Here is a 21,485-nt window from a genome sequence, read left to right on the forward strand (position 1 = left end):
AATAATTTACAAAAGTTGAAATAAATTCTTATTGCATAGCAACATCAAACTAGAACTTTAAAAAAAAATTAGTAGTTTTATTTTAATACTCTTTAATGGTTAACCAAAAGAACTGGTTTCAAAAAGTTGAATCGAGTGCAGTTATAAAAATATTGCATTATACGACAATGTTTTTTTTTTTCTTTGTTTTTTTTTTTGTATATCTTAGTTTATTACTACAAGTTATTTAGTTTAGAATGAATCAAAAAAGAAAAGAAGGGGGTTAAAAAGAATGTACCAAAAATAAAAAAGGTTGAAATTGTTGGCAAAACTATTTGCAGATATCTTATTTTTATATAAAAGACAGTCAGATGCAAAATGAAAATATGGGCAGGTCTTTAATATAACTCATACATGAGCTATCACAAGTAATTTTTAATGAAAATATGTCAACATCTTTTCTTGTTATTTATTAAGAAATAACACAAAATGACATTCAATCTGTTGAACAATGCTTAACAATGATGTTGTGTGTTGAAAAACCTCATTTATTTGGTATTGTAAATGTTATTATGCCAGCAATGAACATAAGAACTGTTGAAAAAAATATAATAAAAATGTTGCCTGAAACAAACATTTAATGTATCATAAATTATGTCATACCAACAGACTTGCCAAAAAATTTCAAAGCCAGTGGATGGGTCAATGTTAATTGGGAATACTGTTTTGCTGTGCAGTGAGGTTATTTTGCGGATTTGTGTGCTTAATTTTTAAAAGAAAAAGATGACAAGGGGTCTTTTGTTAACAAACCCATAATAATAAAAATAAGCTTTAAAATAAATTAGATCACAAAAATCGAGTTTAAAAAAATAAACGTGGATTGAACAGTATTATAATCATCAAAAATGTTGTTTGGATAAATATTACTATTTAATTAACAACTGATAATAACTTTTAGAGTTGACACTCAACTAAGTGATCTTTTTGATCAAATCCAATGTAATAACGGGTGATGCGGAAGTTTTCGGACAAACCCTAATTTCATTATTTGAGCATAATAATTAGTTTTTGTGGTTTTATGCGTAGGCATAAACGTTCTATAAAATATAAACTTTATTATTTGAAACACAACTATTTAAAATGAGGTTAAATGCAGCTGAACGAGAATCTTTTTGAAAGCGACTAAAAATGTTTTTTGTAAATAAACCTAATATAAAAAAAAAAAAATTGTAAATCATTTTGAAAAGGAAAGATTTGCTCGAAGTACAATATATGATAACCTAAAAAGACTTGAAACTGTTCAATCATTTTCTGATAGAAAGCACCCTGGTCGTCCGACATCCTGGACTAGAGAAAAGAAAGCCGAATTAACGAGACTTGTCAACAATCGAAAAGGGGTCAGTCAGAGAAAAATAGGTAATAAATTCGGTGTAAATCAATCGACAATTGGTCGTCACTTAATAAAAATGAATATTAAATATAGAAAACGTGAAAAGACTCCAAAATACACTATAGAACAACAAATAAAGGCAAAGAAAAGAAGCAGGAAACTAGTTAACCAACTCTATAACATAAAATCACTTCTAGTCATCGATGACAAAAAATACTTTTGTTTTGCAGGGGACAACATGCCTGGAAATTCTGGATACTACACAAACAACAAAAAGACATGCCCAGAAAGTGTTCGTTTTATAGGAAAAGAGAAATTTCCAAAAAAATTATTAATGTGGATAGCCATATCTGACCAGGGTATGTCCGAGCCATTGTTTTGCACTTCCAAGGCTGTAGCGATCAATTCATCAACCTATATTAATGAATGTTTAGAAAAACGACTTCTTCCATTTATTCACAAGTACCATGGAGACTTTAACTATTTATTGTGGCCAGATTTAGCAAGTTCTCATTATTCTAAAGATTCTCTAAATTGGATGGACCAATATGTCTATTACGTTGATAAAGAATCCAATCCCCCAAATGTGCCTCAAGCACGACAAATTGAAAATTTTTGGGGACATTTGGCACAGAAGGTTCACGAGGGAGATTAGCAAGCTTCAACAGAGCAAGTTTTGATTGATCGCATTAAACTAAAACTACAAGAAACTGATTTATAACTTCCACATCACACATTACAAGCATTCTGAGTTAAAATCTATTGTTTATTCTAAAAAAACAATGAACAAATCAAATAAACCTCTGAATAAGTTAAATAAGTAAAGGATAAATGATCTGTGTGGTGAGAATAATACTTTACCACACAAAATAGTGAGAATAAATTCTCACCACATAGAGCAGCAATACTTTGTATTACAATTTGTCAATAAGAAACAGGAGATTGCAAAGAATGTTACATGAAAGTTGGAGCATGTGAGAGCAAAAAATATTTTTATTAAAAGTTAAGCAATCTTTGCATGATCTTAACTTAAACATTAAAAATATTAGAGGCTAATGTTACAATGCAGTGACATTTATTTAGGGATACTGTTCTTTTTCTGGCTAAGGCAGAGGGGGAAATTATATTCTTAAGGCAACCTTCCCCCGCCACTCTTTTCTTCCGGTTAAAACCGGTGTCACAACAATAATTTTTAAATACCACATTGTTTGTGTTTACCTTGTCTCATTTTATCCCAAGATAAGGAACTGATTGTGTCTTGTTGTAAAAGGTATTTCTTTAAATACATAGCGGTGGACGTAAGTGTATGCTACTTTTGTTATGCTTAGAAAAATTGTTTTAAGATTTTAATAAATGTTGAAGTTGCAAACACAATGCTGTTTTAAATAAATTTTGAAAATTATTTGAAGTATTTTAAATGTTTAGTAAGTATATTTTAGCAAATACAATTTTAGAAGTTATTAAATGTTTAAAATACTTTAATTTTTTAATCAATATTTAATAATAGCATAGTATTTACAAAACAAAATAATAAAGTACTTACACCCATTAAACACTTACGTCTTGTATTCGAGTAGTTACTTTCTACTTAAAAAAAAAAAGTTCACATACAAGGCATGAGGTTTTATAAATGTTTTTATTTTAATTATTATTGAGATTCAAAGATTCTGTTCATTTAACTTTTATTAAAGGTTAACGATGCTTTTTTTTGCTTTAAATAAAAAAGATAATGGTAAACTTAATGATTAATATATATGTGTGTGTATACACATATATAGAAAACAGATTCATTTACTGTCGCAGATAATCTCAATTCAACAGTGCAAGGGATAAATATATATATATATATATATATATATATATATATATATATATATATATATATATATATATATATATATATATTTAGCCCTTGCACCGTTGAATTTAGATTATCTGCCACATCAGTAAATGAATCTGTTTTCTATAATACATCCCACTTTATGAAGAAGCTTTAAAAAAGATTGGCTATAATTGTAAACTGAAATACCAACCTCAAGTTACCTTGACTAAAAACAAAAATCGAAAGCGAAAAGTCATATGGTACAACCCTCCATTTAGTCAGAATGTGGAAACAAAAATAGGCAGTCATTTATTGGCCTGTACTTTCCAGTACTTTCCATTAATTTCACAAAATATTCAACAGAAATTCTTTCAAAGTTAGTTATAGCTGCATGCAAAACATAAAATTTATAATTAATTCACATAACTCAAGATTTTACACAGTGATTTAAATTTGAATGCAAGAACTTGCAACTGCATTTGCCCATTGAACAATCAATGTTTATTAAATAATATTGTTTATCAAGCTATTGTGAATGATGAAAATTCTAATCCTGAAGAAAAAAAAAAGTATATTTTGGTGTCAGTGAGACACCATTAACGCTTTGATACACAAATCATTTAAAATCTTTTAATGCCGAGAATACAGAAATGATATCGAGCTATCTAAGGACATATGGAGTTTAAAAGAAAAAAACATAAAATACACAACAAAGTGGAAAATTATAAAACACTGTAAACCTATCAAAACAGCATTCAAAATTTGCAACCTCTGCCTTCATGAGAAATTTATAATTTTATATCACAAAGAAAACAACCTGCTTAATAAAAAAAGCTAAATATTATATAAGTGTCTACATTCCAACAAATTTCTACTGTCCTCATTTGATACAGGATACTAAATAGATACTTCTTTTTTACATCAAAAGTCGTTCTACCGTAATTTTTAAATTTTAATTTATTTGTAAAAGAGTTTTTAAACGTTTTTTTTAATTGGCTTTTTAAGTATTTTAATAGCTTTTGTGCCGTGTATGGTACGAAACTTTAAGTACTATTAATAATATTGTTTATCATTTAAACAAAGTTAAAGTATTTATTGCTCTATTATTGTAATATTGAGCACTGTTTTATGTTCAAGAGTTTTTGTATTATTTTAATATAACATAATACATAAACAATCAATCAATATATACATATATACATATATATATATATATATATATATATATATATATATATATATATATATATATATATATATATATATATATATATATATATATATATATATATATATGTATATATATATATGTATATATATATATATATATATATATATATATATATATATATATATATATATATATATATATATATATATATATATATATATATATATATAATATAAAAAAAACTGTGTACATTAAATAAGTTAAATTCAAAAGTTTATTTAAGTTTTAAAATAACTACAACTTAAGGTGGTAGGGAGGTAAATAAGCTACTTTCTGAAACTCATTATTGTAACTTTTTTTATTTAATTAAAACTGTTAAGTACATATTAAGTGAAATAATTTGCATAAAAAAAACTTTATATTTTTCAAACATGAAAATAGACATCAAAGGGTTGAATTCCGCCATAAAAAAAATTCGATTTTATTTTATGGATTAATAAACTTTTAATAAGTTGTTATTTTAATTATTTTTATTATAATATTTGTTTCAATTTTCCATTTTCATTACGTAAAATGAAATAGCTACATTTCAAAAATCATTCATCCACAAATTAAACTTTCATATTTACTATGTTTACTATGGTTACTATATACGTACTATTGTTATTAAGAAAATTTTACATTTGTTCATTTAATATTAAAAACAATAAACTTATAATTGCTAACTAGCAAAAATTGAATTTACTCTGAATGAATATAAAAAAATGTTCTATCTTTCAAAAAAACAAATTTTTATGCATTCCATTGACTTTAAATAGAGTTTGTAATAAATTTTATTCTTTTTTTCAGATCTAACATTTGGTTAGTAGTAAAATGACAGCTTATTCGAGTCAAGGCATGTAACTACTTTTTAATCCATTTCTTGAAGATGAACTTAAGCTAACTAACTGAAGATGAAGCTGAGATAAACAAAAAATTAGTTATTTCCAACTGCATTTAAAGCAAATCATTTTTTTTTTATTTTTGATAAAAAAAAGTAAAAGAAAAACAACTAATAATAAATATTTTCAAGACTTTTTTTTTGGGTGCCCATTCTGCTCCAGCGGTACCAAAACAGGTCAAGGTTTTCCCTGCAATTGTGGAACATCTATAGCAAGTTTTTTTATCAGGCTTATTTATTATCAAGCAATATAAATTGTGCAATAGACTAAATTTGGTTATAAGCCATTCTTGCAAATCACATGAAATAAGAAATGAGTTATATAAGAAAGGAGTTTACAAAATGGATAAAAAATAGTGCAATGCAAAAGAAGCTTCTTAACTTGCGTGTACTAAAGCAAAAACTAATTTCACACTTTAACTAAAAACAAAGATTCTAAATGATATTGGTGTTTCAAAATTGGTGTAAATAAGTTAGATTTAAAATTTCATTTAGCCCATCTGTATCTGGTAATTTTTTTGAAGTCATTTCAAAGAAGCAATGTGGCAATAATAGCAATTATGCTGAATGGTTGCATGAGTGGATTACGGAATATGCATACTAAGCTCTACCATTTCTTAAAACTTTAGAGTTTTGATTTCATTATCTTACTTGTTAAACAACAGCAAACTTTACATTTCTAAAGCTAGTGATCTCAATGACATTCTTATAAAATTCAAAAACTCTCAATACTATTTTAAAAGTGCTGAATCTTATTTATGTCTGCTGGAAAATAGTTTTTGTGCATCCAGTTTTTTAAAACTCTGAAAATCATGCTGACTCCTAATCACCTAATCAGTGTACTTACTATTAAAACACTTTAGTTAAAAAACTTCTAACATCTCAACAAAAGTCTCTAAAGTCTCTTTAACAATCAATGCAGACTTTCTGTCATTATACTGATAACTTGTTAACCATTATAAAAGGAAAATTTTATTGTGCATTAGATGGATGCTGAGAAGCAAGGGCTGATTCTCTTGACATAATAAAGATTTTTGGCATGCTGGTCTTGTACACAATCTCTTTTAATATGGTGCTTCTTTTTGATCACCAAGGCAACCAATCTTAAATGTGATCTCTTTACTGTGAAAACTACTGGGATGTGCAATCAGTGTAACTTGGGATGTTTGGGATCACAGTGGTTGGTGAATGTACATCTAGTTTTATTCAGCAAACATCTGAGCTTTGGGATTCTCATTATGTTTTCCTGACTCACACAATTCAGGTTGTAACAGAATCTGTTGTTCCCTCTCAAGAATTCTAGATCAAACTTAACTCTTCTCCTTTTAAAATTTTTAATCAATTTTATCTCTGGATTTCACTTGTTGCGTTCTACCTGATATTGTCAACAAACAGGTTGATCCATTGCTTGAAATTCGTATTACTCAAGCTTCTGTATCTAAAGTGATTTCCTGCTTAGACTCTTCTACAGCTTGTGGTTCGGACAACATACCTGTTGTAGTCATGCAGAAGTGTCTTTGGAACTGCCATGTATACTTTCAAAACTATTTAGCATGTGTTTATTGAAGTCTTGTTTTTCGGCATGCTGGAATGCAGCATCTGTTATCCTTGTTTTCAAAAATTCTGGAGAGTAATCTGACTTATTTATGTACTGTCCTATTAGTTTTCTTCCTATCATAAGCAAGGTTTTTAAATCTTTCATTAACAAACACTATATCTCTCATCTTTAATCTAAAAACTTACTTTCTGATTATCAATATGGATTTCAATCTTCTTGTTCTACAGCTGATTTGCTAACAGTAATAACGGAAAGGTTTTATCATACATTAGAAAGAGGTATAGAGGTTATCAATCTATCTATCAAGGTTAGAGACTATCGATCTTGACATTTCTAAAGCTTTTGATAAAGTTTGACATGCTGGTGTTCTCCATAAGCTTTCTTATTAGGATGTATCAAGTAACATCTCTAATTATAGTATTTGTAGAAAAAATAATCTAAAGACTATTCTATTATATATAATCTAAAGATTATTCAATCCTTCCTTTTCAAACGTAGTATAAGAATTGTCCTCAATGGACAGCACTTTTCTTCATATCCTGTCACTTCAGGGGTTCCTCAAGGTTCTATCCTTGGCCCTATAATCTTTTTAATTTACATTAACAATTGTCCAGATATTCTCACATCTCAGGTGGCATTGTTCGCTGATGATTCTACCATTTATTCTTGTCTTGATAAGAAGCCAACACTCTCTGACCGCTTAGAAGGGGGCATTTGAGCTTGAAAAGGATCTCACTTCATGGGGCTCACAGTGGCTGGAGAACTTTAGTTTAGATAAAACATATTTTTTTCAGGCAATCATTACCACAATGATTTAGGTCTTCCCATATTTCTGAATAGTGATGTACTAAAAGAGTCGTCTACCTTTCATCGTCAGGATCAACTCTTACTTCCAATCTTTCTTGGAAACCATATATCAAACCCATTGCAAAATTAGCGTCTGCTAAGGTTGCATCTCTTTATTGTGGTCATCACTTTCTAACTCCAGATTCTATTCTTTATCTCTATAAATCTCAAATCCGGCCTTGTATGGAATACTGTTGCCATATTAAGAGCAGATCTTCCAATGATGCCCTTTCTCTTTTAGACAAGGTGCAAAAATGTATGTAAACTTAGTTGGACATGCTCTTGCAGCCAACCTTTAACCATTATTACATCGTCATAATGTTGCTTCTCTTTCTTTTTTCTACAAATACTATAATGGGCACTGCTTTAAAGAACTAGTGTCTCTTGTGCCATCTACTAAAACTCATTCTTGTGTTACTCGTCATTCATTTAAATATCATCCTTTTTCTGTGACTATTCCTAAGTGCTCCAAAAACTTTTATTTTTTGATTTTTTTCCGCTAAAATCAGTTTTTTGGAATTCGCTTGCATTATCTTGGTTTCCTGATTCATATAATTTGCAATCTTTTAAGTCATCTATCAATCGTTATCTTGCTCTACAAATTTCATCTTTTCTGTTACAGTAACTTGCAACTCTAATAGTGGTTGCTTGCAGCCATGTTGTAAGCAAAGATGCTAAAAAAAAAATCATGTTTCAACTTTTGAACTAGAATAGCAAACAACTCATCAATGACATTGAAATCTAGACTATGAGTTAGCATTCATTCTGATTCTAGATAAAATACACTTATTTTTAATATGTAAGATTATTTTCTTATCGAAGGATAAAGTTTTCTTATTTACAGCTTTTAAATAAACATTAGAGTTTATATTACCATCAATTAACTCTAATTTTTAATCATGCTTCAAGCCATCGATCTCTATGCCATAACATTTCCTCCACTAAACTTTATTCAAGTTCAATTTAAATTCTTTGCTTCCCTCACTGTGCAACTTTAAACTTTACAAAATTAAAATAAATTTCAACAAAATTTTTTTTCTATCATGAAAACAGGATTTTTATCTCCTTATTAGTAAATGCAAATCTTTGGTTTCAAAGAGATTTTAAAAGGAATGGTTTTTTGCATGAAACATTTTTTTTTTTAACAAATTTACTCCTAACAAAGCTGCAAGCAACAATGAGTAAAGTTTTCAACAGAAAACAAAAAAAGAGCTAAAGAGCAAGAATGTAAAAAGTGAAAGCAGTTGACGCAAGACTTAAAAAACTTTAAATTGTATGAGTCAGGAAAATATGAAAACAGAAAAAAATTCCAAGCATTACTGTTTGAGAGAAAAAAATGATGCATTAAAGACTTTAGAGTTTTGCTTTTGACTTTTTAACTAATTCGAAATAAAAAACCAACCAATAAAATAACCCAGGTTTTTTAAATTTCAAGCTGTCTTTAAAGAAGGTTTAATGCTTTTGGGGCTTTATTAGTGTAGTATATATTATCAGACGGACCATATATATTATTGCAGGGACCATAATAAATACTAGAAAAGCTTTGGTCAGTAAGATTCTGAATAAATTTATATCATTTTTTATTTAGGAAAAAATTTAATTTGAATGTTCAAATTGAGTGAAATTTTAACTTCATAGTTTACCAATAAAAAGAACAGTAGAATGAGAACCACTTTACATAATTTGATAAAACTTGGTACATATGTAGCCTATGGCCACACCAAGCTCTGTTTGAAATTTCTTAACAAATCGTTTATCTAAAGTATATAAGTAGAAATACATTTAACCTAAAAGAAGTAGTTTTTTCAGCTTCGAAAAGAAACCAGCATAATAAAAATATAGTCTATTCTCGCATTTCAGAGACTCTATCCAGAAAAACTCTGGCTAATTAACTCAAAAAAAGTATTGAAAATTTTTTTTTTTGAGTCTGAAATTCAAGAAGTTGATGACCCCAGTGTTGGTAGTCCTGGAGTCCTTAAAAATCTCTATGACTTTGCATCGTTGGTTTTATGTCTATCCAAAAGCCTGGATAAAATGTTCAAAGGATTGTCAATAAATCGCAATGCAAGAGATTTGCAATAAAAGGGATTGGAAAGGCAACACAAAAATACAAATTATAATAAATACTTACACACACACACAAATATATATATATATATATATATATATATATATATATATATATATATATATATATATATATATATATATATATATATATATATATATATATATATATGTATATATATATATATATTAAAACTAAAACAAAAATATGTTACTTGAAGTAGTGGTAATGTTGGAATAAACACAAAAATTTGCTTCATAACTTGAAACATAAGCACATTCTAAATAAAGTTGGTTTTAAATTATTGACACATCAAAACTACCTTTTAAATTTATTTAATCCGAGGCCAATTTTTAATGTAAAACTTTTAGCATTTGTTAAGTTAATTAAAAATAAAATACAAATGTTTTGAAGAGATATAAACTAAAACTCTCTTAAGTAAATAAGGCAATAAATAAGACAATCGAAAAAATAAGCAAGAGCACCAAATAGAGCTTTATGTTGAGACTTAAAATCTAATGTAACACTTAGACTGTTGTTTGTAATTGTTGTGTTTTTTTTGTTTTTATTCAGATTCACTCCCAACAAGGCTGCAAGCAACCACTATTAAGTTGGAAGTTACTAGTAAACAAAGAATAGAGTTGAATAGCAAAAAAATGGTTGACAGAAAACTTGAAAAGTTGTAAATTGTATTGAAGTTAGAAAAACAAGAAGAAAGAAAAGAGTTTCAAAAAGACAGGAAAAAAAACTAGAGGAATAAAAGTTTTTAGAGCATTCAGGGACAGATACAGTAAAATGATGAGACTTTGCTGAATGATGAGTCGTGCAAGAATGAGTTTTGGTTAATGGAACAAGAAATGATAGCAACCATGATAGTATTTGAAAAAAGAGAAAGAGATACAACTTTATGATGATGGAAGAGAGGCTCAAGCTTGGCAGGTCAAACTACATTTACAATGCATTTTTGGACCTTGTCTAGAAGAGAAAGAGTATCATTAAAAGAACTAGCCCAAATATGACAACAGTATTCTGTAAAGGGGCGAATGAGAGATTTGAGGTAGAGAATGGAATCAGGAGTAAGAAAATGGCAAGCATAATAAAGAGAAGCAACCTTAGCAGATGCTAACTTAGCAATCAATTGTATGTATGATTTCCATGAGAGGTCAGTAGTATAAAATAATCGATGAAGCCGTAAAATAGAGGACTCAGTGAGCATGTCACTTTATCAAAAGATATATCAAGAGCAATAGCAATAATAACTGATAGAAACTGATCAGACAATAGTTCGGGGGTCAGATAGTTAACCAGAGTTTTTACAAATTGGAACCATTTTCAAGCAGGCAAGAAAACAAGACTCAGTCAAGCACTTATTAAATAATTTAGAGAAAATTGATGCTTTCTAGACCACAAGTCATAGAAGAGTTTAATTGAGATAATTATTGCAACAAAATCTGGAGTGATTCAAATGTCTAACAATGGGTTAACCCATTTAACTGGAATGAAAGTATAAGTATGGCCATAAGATTCAAGAGTCAAATTAGGAGAAAAGTTATTTGCAAATAGCTCAGCTTTATCCTTGGGAGACTTAATAAGATCAGTCTCATGAATGAGAGATTTTGAATGAGAGAATGTTAGACCTACTTTTGTAGATGATTAAGATGTTACTTTTTATTATTCAATGATTATGGTTGTAAAAACTTGATTCATTTAAAAGTTACAAAACACATTATCAAATCCAAACTCACAAATACTAAAAACAAAACAAATAATAATACTTGTACTACTACTGAGATTTGAGTTGATATAAAATAATGTAAAAGTAAAGTTCTTACTTTTGGAACATAATGTATAAGCTATGGTCATGTATTTAAGCATTATTAAACTCATGATCAAATTCTAACTTGCATAAAAAATTCTTGTTCTAATACTTCAGTTAATATAAATATATAGTAATGTAAAGTAAAAAACTGTTCGATAGAAACATCTAGGTAAAAATAAACTTAAATAGATATCTGTATAACTTAAAAATTAATGACATAGTATAATAAATTTTTTTAATACTGTTCACAAATGCTTATAATTAAAAATTCAATATCTTATGTAATGTAGAAGTGGAAAAAACACAAACATTTTTTATCATAACTTGAAATATTTTCACAACCTAAAAAGATTTACTATTGTTTATTAGTGATTTTTTTATTAGCAATAGTATTAATAATAATAGTTTTAACAGCAGTATCAAGAACTTTTAATATTTTTTTAGTTCACAGCTAACTCAAATATATTCTTTCTGTAAAATATTTATCAATATATTAACAAAAATGAAATATATAACTGTGGATTTAGGTAAGCAAATTACTAACACATTATCCTCAGTCTAAATCCAACTTTAATCTAGAAACATTTACAGACAAAAAAAAAGAAAGTGTAATAAAAATCACAGGAATCTATAATAAATAACGTTTTATTTATAGATAACAAAGTACAGTTATATATAATAAGTTTATTTATTGTAGAGTTTATATAATAGTTATATTAATTCTATAATAAAGTAATGTAAAATTAATACTCTTGAAAAGAAACATCTAGCAAATAACAAATTTAAAGAGATATCTGTATAACTTATTTACTAACATCATTTATCCAATAACAACTTTTGGTTCTGTTCACAAATTCCCTAACTTAAAAATAAAAACGTCTTACTTGATGTAGAATTAGGATAAACACAAATATCTTCATCATAACTTGAAATATTTTCACAACCTAAAAGTAATTTTTATTTAAATTATTAATAACAACATTTTTTTTTTAACAATTTTAACAAATTTTATACTTTTTTATTTTAAAATTTAATTCAAATATATTCTTTTTTTGATATCTATCTATATATTAATAAAAATTTAATATAGCTAAATTAAATTTTAATTATTATATAGATAGATGTTAAAAATATCATTTTTTCTAGAATAAAAAGGAGATTTTTTAAAATTAAATTGAGGATAATATATTGTTAAAGTTATTAAAAATAAGCATTTTAAAACTTTTTGGAATTTATTTTTAGAAAAAGTAAAACTAATAATAATAATGGTTTATCATCAAAATTATTCATTGGACATCAGATCTCAGGTCATTTCTGATCGAAAAAAAGGCCTAGCCTACAATGTGCTAAAAAATATCAATATATCCAAAGTAGTAACTTCTTACTTTATATTACTAGTATATTATTCTCAATTTAATTTTAAAAAACCTCATCTTTATTCTTGAAACACGATTAGATTGAAATATTTAAACCACTTGGTTTTGCTTTTAATTGGTAAAGACTTTAAATTAATTTTCAACAAATTTTTTATAACATGAAGCCTTGTAGGTATCACTATTGGCCCAAGTTTTCAGAAATATTAAGAATTCTTTTAATAGATTAAGAGAATCAAACAAATTCATTAAGCATCACATAAAAAAATTTAAAAGTTTAGAAAGTAGAAACCTTGTTTGAAGCAAGTCTCCTTATTTTACCTGTAAATAGTTGCAAGACATTTAACATTTCTAATTTCTTTTTAACAAAAATTTCAACACCAAATGATGGAGGTTCTGCAAGATCTTCACTTAAATGAAACCTTTTTTTTTTTTATTGCAACAACTACAACTTAACTATCAAACTTGAAAACAGCTCTTGATTTCTTTTAAAAGAAATGTGTAGGAGATTTTTTGTGAAACAAACTAAAAACCAGAAACATGCATGTATTGTGGTTACAAAAAACAAATACTACTTTTCTAATTTACAATTTCTTATTGGTGACATAATTGAAGACAAAAAAATAATCTTTTTACGCAGTGTATATCTTTAGCCATTGATCTTGCCCAATGTAAAAGCACAGAAATACAAACAGTTACTGTGTTGTTAACTTCTCTAAAAAAAAAGACGTGCAAGTCTTGGAACTTTGCTTCACAGAAATGGTAGAGCAGTTTTTTCTTAAACTGAATATTAGGCGTTTCATCACTTTTTCAATGTAAAACCTGACATTGCTCTATGATAATGTTATGGATACTTGTAAATGTTATTTGAAAAAAAGTTGGCAGTTGTCAACAGATCCAGCCATCACCAGTTTGAATTATCTGATTAGGGCGTCTCTTATTTTTCAAATTTTTTATTTTCTAATGGATAGGTCTTAGTTTTGTTTATATGCTTCTAAAACACTTGTTGCGCAGTAGTTGCACAATTTAGTTTGAGTTATTTGTTAAAAGGGTGGATATGCTCAAAGCAGTTTTTACAATGATGCAAAATTGATGACTTGATAATAATTGCTAATAGTAAACAGGTAATAATTATCTATTTACAATTATTGTAAATAGATAACTATTATCAATTTTGCAACATTTTAAAAACCGCTTTAAGCAAATTCCGCACCTTTAGAAAACCCTGATTAAGCTATTCTTCACTTATACCACACAATTTTCTTTTAGTTTTTGTATTTAGCAACTGCTTGCTTTAGGTCTTTAAGTCATTGAAATATTTCAAGATCTAGTTTGATTATAGGATCACTGGTTTATCAGAAACTTTTATCTTCTTTTACCTTGATTCAAAAATTGCATTAAGCATGGCCTATGCCACAAAAGAATTCGTATTGCTAGAAAATCTTTCCTCAGAGCAAATCTAAGATTTTTTACTTTTGTGATTTAACTCTTTTGAGTATAATAGTATCTTTTTAATAATAGTAGTTTTTAAATCCACAAAAATTAGTTGTGGTATAATAAAATGTAATGCATAATAAAATATCTTTTTCTGTCAAAAAAGCAAGAATTTTTTAATTTTTAAGCAAAGATATTGTAAACAGTAACTTTTAAAATAATATGCGTGTGTGATATTAGTTAATGTATTTTAACTATTTAATAGTTTACCTTAACAAAAAAAAATTTTAAGTCAAGATTATTATTTATAATATATACAAAAACTGGTCTTAAAATGACAAGGTAAGTTTAAAACATATAATACATTTTTTTTAACAATAATGTCGTATATCGTATAATCAAAATAACTTTGTCCACCATAAGTTTAATATTCGGCCCACTGTGCATTGTGGCAAAATTATGTAATAAAATGTTATCACTGATAACAAATAATAATAATTAATGTTTCATTATACTTACCTATTAGAATAAATAACTTAATTAATAACTTAAAATGTGATAACTTATCACAATTAAAATAAAATTAAAAACAAATATCTGTCAAATTGATAATTTTTCTTTTATAGAGAAAAGTAATTTTGGAAGCGTGGAAATACTTTGATAAAGTTGTGGTAAATGATGTGAAATACGGAGATTGCAAAAAACGCCATAAAAGAGTCGCTTGTCCAGGAAGCAGCACAAACAGCCTAATTGGTCACGTCAAAAGTTGCGTGAAAATAGATTTAAAACTATCCAGTTCCAGACCAGTTTTGACTAAGATTTCATTAAACTATCTTCTTTCCAAGTTGACAGCTCTTGATGGATACTCGATTAGGTCCATAACTCAATCTGAAACACTTAGAATGCTTTTTGAAAATTACGGGCATAGTTTGCCCAAGTCAGCGTTCACAATTTCAGAAAAATTAAGATGTTTCATGCTGAAGCCAAATATTTAATGATTGCTGAACTGGCTACATTGAAAGCAAAAGGAGAAAAATTTGGACTAACAGGTAACGAATGGTGTAGCAATAGAGGTAGAAGATACTACAGTTTAAATGTTCATCATGACCAAACATATTGTTTAGGAATGGTAAGATTGCCAACTCCTTGTTCTATTGAAACATTAAACATTTTGATAATGCAAAAATTAAAAGAATTCGGTATAGATGATGAAGATGTTGCAGGTAAAATTACAAATGGCTGTAGCTGGATGGATCAAATCTGCCAGAATCATTCAATTCATTTGAGTGTTTGTGATTTGATATACGCTAAAAAAGATTGTCACAAAATTGTGAACAAAGAAACTGAATCGGATATTGAATCAGAAACAGAAACTGATAGAGAGACTGAAGGAGAGTTTCTTATTGAATATTCGGAGAATGAGATTGAATATGAAGAAAATATCAAAAAAAATCTACAGAAACTTCGAATACTAATTAAGTTTTTTTAAATATTCATTGTTTTGATATGAAGTTCTTAAAAGAATAATACACAAAATTTACGGATCTTTGCATGACAAAGGACTGTTGCTCAACAACCGTACTAGATGGAACAGTGTTTTTCAGATGATCAAAAGATTTTAGGATTGCTTAGAAGCTGTAAAAAAAAAACACTTAAAGAACTAAACTGCTTAAACATGTTAGATGAATTTGACTTGGATTTCTTAAAATCGCTGTCTGACTGATTGGAAGTCATTGCTAACGCTGCAGTTCTCTTGGAAAAACCAAATACAACAATTTTGGAGTGTAACATCATTATGAAAACATTAGTAAGGAAATTGAAGGTTGTAGAAACTAACATCAGTTCTAATTTTGTAGAGGCGTTAATCTCCAGATACAAAAATTGTAAAAACATTATGTTGGTATCATTGAGTCGTTATTTACAGAAATCCTGATTTTTTAAAAATAAAAACCACAAATTTTTTTACGCTTCTAAAAAAGATATTCAAGTTTATGCTGCAAAATTATTTGATCAACTATTTGCAACAAAAGAAAATAGTCTCCAAACAAAATCAGATGATTGCGCTAAAAGCAAACAAGAAGAACCATCACAATCGACATCTTTTATTGTCGAAATTCAAGAAGATTTATATCAAAATCAATCAACAGCTAAAAAGCCAAAAAAAGTCAAGACCTTCACCAATCAGTTAAAAGAATACGAAATAACTGATGTGAAATCAGAAGCAGTTTTAAAATTTGAACAAGCTATCCACAGAATTCAAGCAATTTCTCGCAAGCAGAAAGAGTTTTCTCCTCGTCTTCCAGATTTGTCACAAAAATTCGTAGTTCGCTTTCTGATGAAATGATAGATGTTTTTATCTTTTTAAAATATTATTTTAAAAGATCTTCAGAATAAAAACTTTTTTAAATTTTTTATAGCTTTTACTATAGGTACCCCAAGAAGTCTTTATTACAGAGCACCACGGAAGGGCATTAAACGGAAAGATCACACCTTCTTCCTAACCGATCCCGGTTAGAAAGCCATTTATTAGATATAACTTGTTCGTTAAAAGAATGTGACAAGAAAAATATTTAAGTACTAAGAAATATAAAAATATAAATTTTTTAAAAATTTATTATTAATTATCAATCGAAATATATAAAATTTAAAAAAATAAATATAAGAACAATGTTTAATTATCAACTAGATAGTTTAATTTTTTAATTTATAACAAAGTTTTTTCGAAACTGATTTTTTCTCGACTCTGACAGAGTTTTTTCTTTGTGTCAAACACTAATTTATTAAGCATGATAAGCATGATCTTGCAGCATGTGTTAACTTATAAACTACCTTCATAATAGTAATAATTTTATTTTTTTTTTTTTTAACATCTCCGCTTACAACAAGGTTGCAAGCAACCACTATTAGAGTTGGAAGTTACTAATAAAAAAAAGTTTATAGAAATAACTATTGACAGAAAACTTAAAAGCGTGCAAATTATATGAACCATGAAAGCAAGATGAAGGAAGTGAATTCCAAAGAGCTGATGCTTGAGGAAAAAAACTAGATGAATACAAGTTTACGAGAATGAATTATAGTAGATAGCACAAAAGACGCTAACTCTTTAGAGCAGTGCCCATAATAGTACTTGTAGAAAAGAGAAAGAGAAGCAAGTTCAACTATGTTTACAATGCGTTTTTGCACTAAAATAGAAAAGGCATCATTGGAAGATCCGTCTCAGATATGGCAACAGTTTACCACACAATGAAGGATTTGAAGCCAACACTCTCTGATTGCATGAAGGGGGCATCAGAGCTTGAAAAGGATCTCACTTCTGCTACAGCATGGGGCTCAGTGGCTGGTGAACTTTAATTCAGATAAAATTCAACTTTTTTAGCCAATCGTTATTGCAATAATTTAGATCTTCCTACATTTATGAACAGTAATGTATTCGTTGAGTCATCTACCCTTCATCTTCTGGGATTAACTCTTACTTCTGATCTTTCTTAGAAACCGTATATCAAATACATTGCAAAATTAGCATCTGCTAAGGTTGCATCTCTTTATCATGCTCACCACTTTCTTACTCTGGATTCTATTCTTTATCTCAATAAATCTTAAATCCGTCCTTGTATGGAATACTGTTGCGCCATATCTGGGGAGGATCTTCTAATGATGCCCTTTCTCTTTTAGATAAGGTGCAAAAACGCATTGATAAAATAGTTGGATCTGCTCTTGCTGCCAATCTGTGACTGTTCCTATGTGCACCAAAACTCTTATTCGTTTTTTTCCTCGAACATCAGCTCTTTGGAATTCGCTTCCATTATCTTGCTTTCCTGATTCATATAAATTGCAATCTTTTAAGTCATCTTTTCTGTAACAGTAACTTCCAACTCTTATAGCGGTTGCTTGCAGCCTTGTTGGAAAAAAGATGTAAAAAAAAAAAAATTAGAGTTTTATAGAGATAAAGAATAGAATCCGGAGTAAGAAAGTGTCAAGCACAATAAAGAGATGCAACCTTAGCCGATGCTAATTTTGCAATGGATTTGATATGTGGTTTCCATAAAATAGATGACTCATCGAGTACATTACTGTTCATAAATATAGGAAGATCTAAATTGTTGTGATAACAATTGGCTGAAAAAAGTTGAGTTTTATCTGAACTAAAGTTCACCAGCCACTGTGAGCCCTGTGCTGTAGTAGAAGTAAGATCCTTTTCAAGCTCAGATGACCCTCCAAGCAATCAGAGAGTGTTTGCTTCTTATCATGACAAGAATAAATGGTAGTATCATCATGAGAAAATATCTTGAAGATCTTTAATGTAAGTTAAAAAGCATAGGGCCAAGGATAGAACATTGAGGAACTCCTGAAGTTACAGGATATGAAAAAGAATGCTGTCCATTGAGGACAAGTTCTATACTATGATTGGTAACAAAGGATTCACTGTAAGAAGAAAGCATTATGAAGAAGACCAGCATGCCAAACTTTATAAAAAGCTTTAGAAATGTCAAGAACAATAACCTTAACCTCTCCACCTCTATCTAATGCACAATAAAACCTATTGGTTATTACTGTTAGCAAATCAGCAGTACAATGAGAATATTGAAATCCATATCGATGATCAGAAAGTCAGTTTCTAGATTAAAGATGAGAGATTAAGTGTTTGTAATGAGAGGTCTAAAAACTTTGCTTATGATAGGACGAAGACTAATGGGAGGGTAGTTAGACGAGTCAGATTACTCTCTAGAATTTTTGAAAATATTGATAACAGATGCTGCTTTCCAGTAGGCTGGAAAACAAGGCTCTAATAAGCACTTGTTAAATAGTTTTGAAAGTATAGACAACAGCTCCGGAGAACACTTCTGCAAGACTATAACAGGTATGTTGTCCGGGCCATAAGCTGTAGAAGAGTCTAAGCAGGAAATCACTTTAGATAAAGAAGCTGGAGTGATACGATATGTCAAACAATGGGTCAACCTGTTTGACGGCTAAATCATGTAGAACGCAACTAGTACAATCAAGAGATGATATTGATGAAAAGTTCTAAGTAAACAGTTCAGCTTTGTCTTTAGATGATGTGACAAAGACTGAACTATACAAGAGAGGTAGAATAATAATTTGCCCTTATTATTGACACTGTTAAAGATTCTCCAGAAGTCACAAGAGCCTAATTTTTGAGATAACACTAGATTTCATGGTCTGAGAATATTATTAATTTATTAATAATATTCTTAGAGAAGGCATCATTGGAAGATCCGTCTCAGATATGGCAACAGTTTACCACACAATGAAGGATTTGAAGCCAACACTCTCTGATTGCATGAAGGGGGCATCAGAGCTTGAAAAGGATCTCACTTCTATTAAATTTATTTCTCTAATAAATATAACATTGCATTTATTTTAAAACCAATTAAAATGTGATATCCCAAATCCCACAGGTAAAACCTAACAAAATTTTATTAAAAATCATAACTTAACAAAACATTATTACTGCTAAAAAAAATATAAAAAGTCTACACAAAAAGATTATAAAATACAACTGTTACTGACATCATTTGAGTACCTTGCAAAAGATGTCATTGGCACCCCTCATCACTAAGCCCATGTCATCATTATTATTAAGATTTTCAAAATGATTTTCTGAGTAATATTTACTAAAAAAATTTTAAAATGAAAGTTTTCAACAAAGTATATGTTTAAAAACGAATAAAAGTATGAATAATAAAATTACTAGTTATTATATAATAGTTTTGGAATGCAATGGGGAAGAGAAATTTTGAATAGTTTTAGTTTTAAAATTCCTATTTTAAAAATATTAAACATTAACTAATGAAAAAATGTTACCTTGAGTTGTAATATTGGAATAAACACAAATATTTTCATCGCAGCCTAAAATATCAGCACAACCTAAAAAATACTTGTAAATTTCAAAAAATTTGTAAAATAATTTTTTTTATGCTTTAAAAAACTTTAAATTATATAAATGAGTTCATATATGCTATATGTTTTGAGATTGATTTATATTCTTATCAGACAATAAAGATAATAATTCAATAAAAGAATAAACTGAACAGGGGCTTTAGAATATCTATTAAAAAAGACTTTGTAATCTAATTGGTATGAATCTAGATGACACCCACTCTGTGTTTAAGAAATTTTAAATCCCAAATAGTCTTTTGCACCCAAGAAAATTATGCTGATGTTTATAATTTATATATATTTTTTTTAATTTAATAAGATTGATAAAGATATTTTAGTATTATTGTTTTTATTGAATGGACTGCTTATAAGTACCTAAATGCAACAAATATAAAATAAATATTAGTATTAAGTAGTCATAATAAAAAGAAGATAAATAAAATAATCAACTTTTTAAAAATAACTTTATTCAGTTGAAAAATTTTTGAAAAATATTTATAGTTTAGCTCTAACTCAAAATTTATCAACATGAAAAGGAGTAATCCGACCAACCAACCATTTAGATTAAAAAGGAGTAATCCGACCAACCAACCATTTAGATTCAAAGTACATAGATACAGTTTTTAAATACCATAATAACTTTCTGCATACACTAAAAGTCAATACTCAAAGCAAAATTTACAAAAAAACATAAGAGTTTCTAGCATATTTTAAATCAAATAAGTGTGTAGTAGGATGAACAAGGTCCTGAAATTCATTTAAAAAAAAAAAAATTTTTATCAAAAAATTAGTATGTCAAAAAAATAGTATAATCAAAATAGTATAATCACAATTTGACATTTTGCAATGTCACTTAAAGTTGTGTGTATTTATTATAAGCTTTATATTAAAGATTTTTTTTAAGTTGCTCTCTTTTATTGTTTATTGGTTTCTACTAAAAACATCATGTGAGTTTAAATATATATATCTTAAAATCTAAGGGTAATCTTTGTTAATTGACTCAATTTTATATAACAGTATATTTTTTATAAAATATATTTACATATATTAAAGTTTTGGAAAAAAGTCAAATTTTTTAAGTATATTTTTTATTTATTGCAGTAATATGGAAAGCAAAACTTCCAATTCAAGGATCTCAATTTCAAACCCTGCTCTAAGCTTATAAGCATTACCATTGATATTGGTAG

General features: G+C 28.0%; 1 protein-coding gene across 3 annotated transcripts in view; it reads right to left on the reverse strand.

The window, feature by feature from the left end:
* Positions 1–21,485, reverse strand: part of LOC100199204 (fibroblast growth factor receptor 3) — a 170,052-nt gene that overhangs the window by 111,711 nt on the left and 36,856 nt on the right. For all 3 annotated transcript variants that reach the window (XM_065806068.1, XM_065806071.1, XM_065806069.1), the window contains exons 7-9: positions 20,224–20,286; positions 12,478–12,537; positions 9,989–10,054 (exon numbers count right to left, since the gene is read on the reverse strand). In XM_065806068.1, the coding sequence (XP_065662140.1) occupies positions 9,989–10,054; positions 12,478–12,537; positions 20,224–20,286 (189 nt within the window). The remainder of the gene's footprint in view (positions 1–9,988; positions 10,055–12,477; positions 12,538–20,223; positions 20,287–21,485) is intronic.

The sequence above is a fragment of the Hydra vulgaris genome, chromosome 09 (assembly GCF_038396675.1).
Source record: "Hydra vulgaris chromosome 09, alternate assembly HydraT2T_AEP".
Taxonomy (NCBI): Eukaryota; Metazoa; Cnidaria; class Hydrozoa; order Anthoathecata; family Hydridae; genus Hydra; species Hydra vulgaris.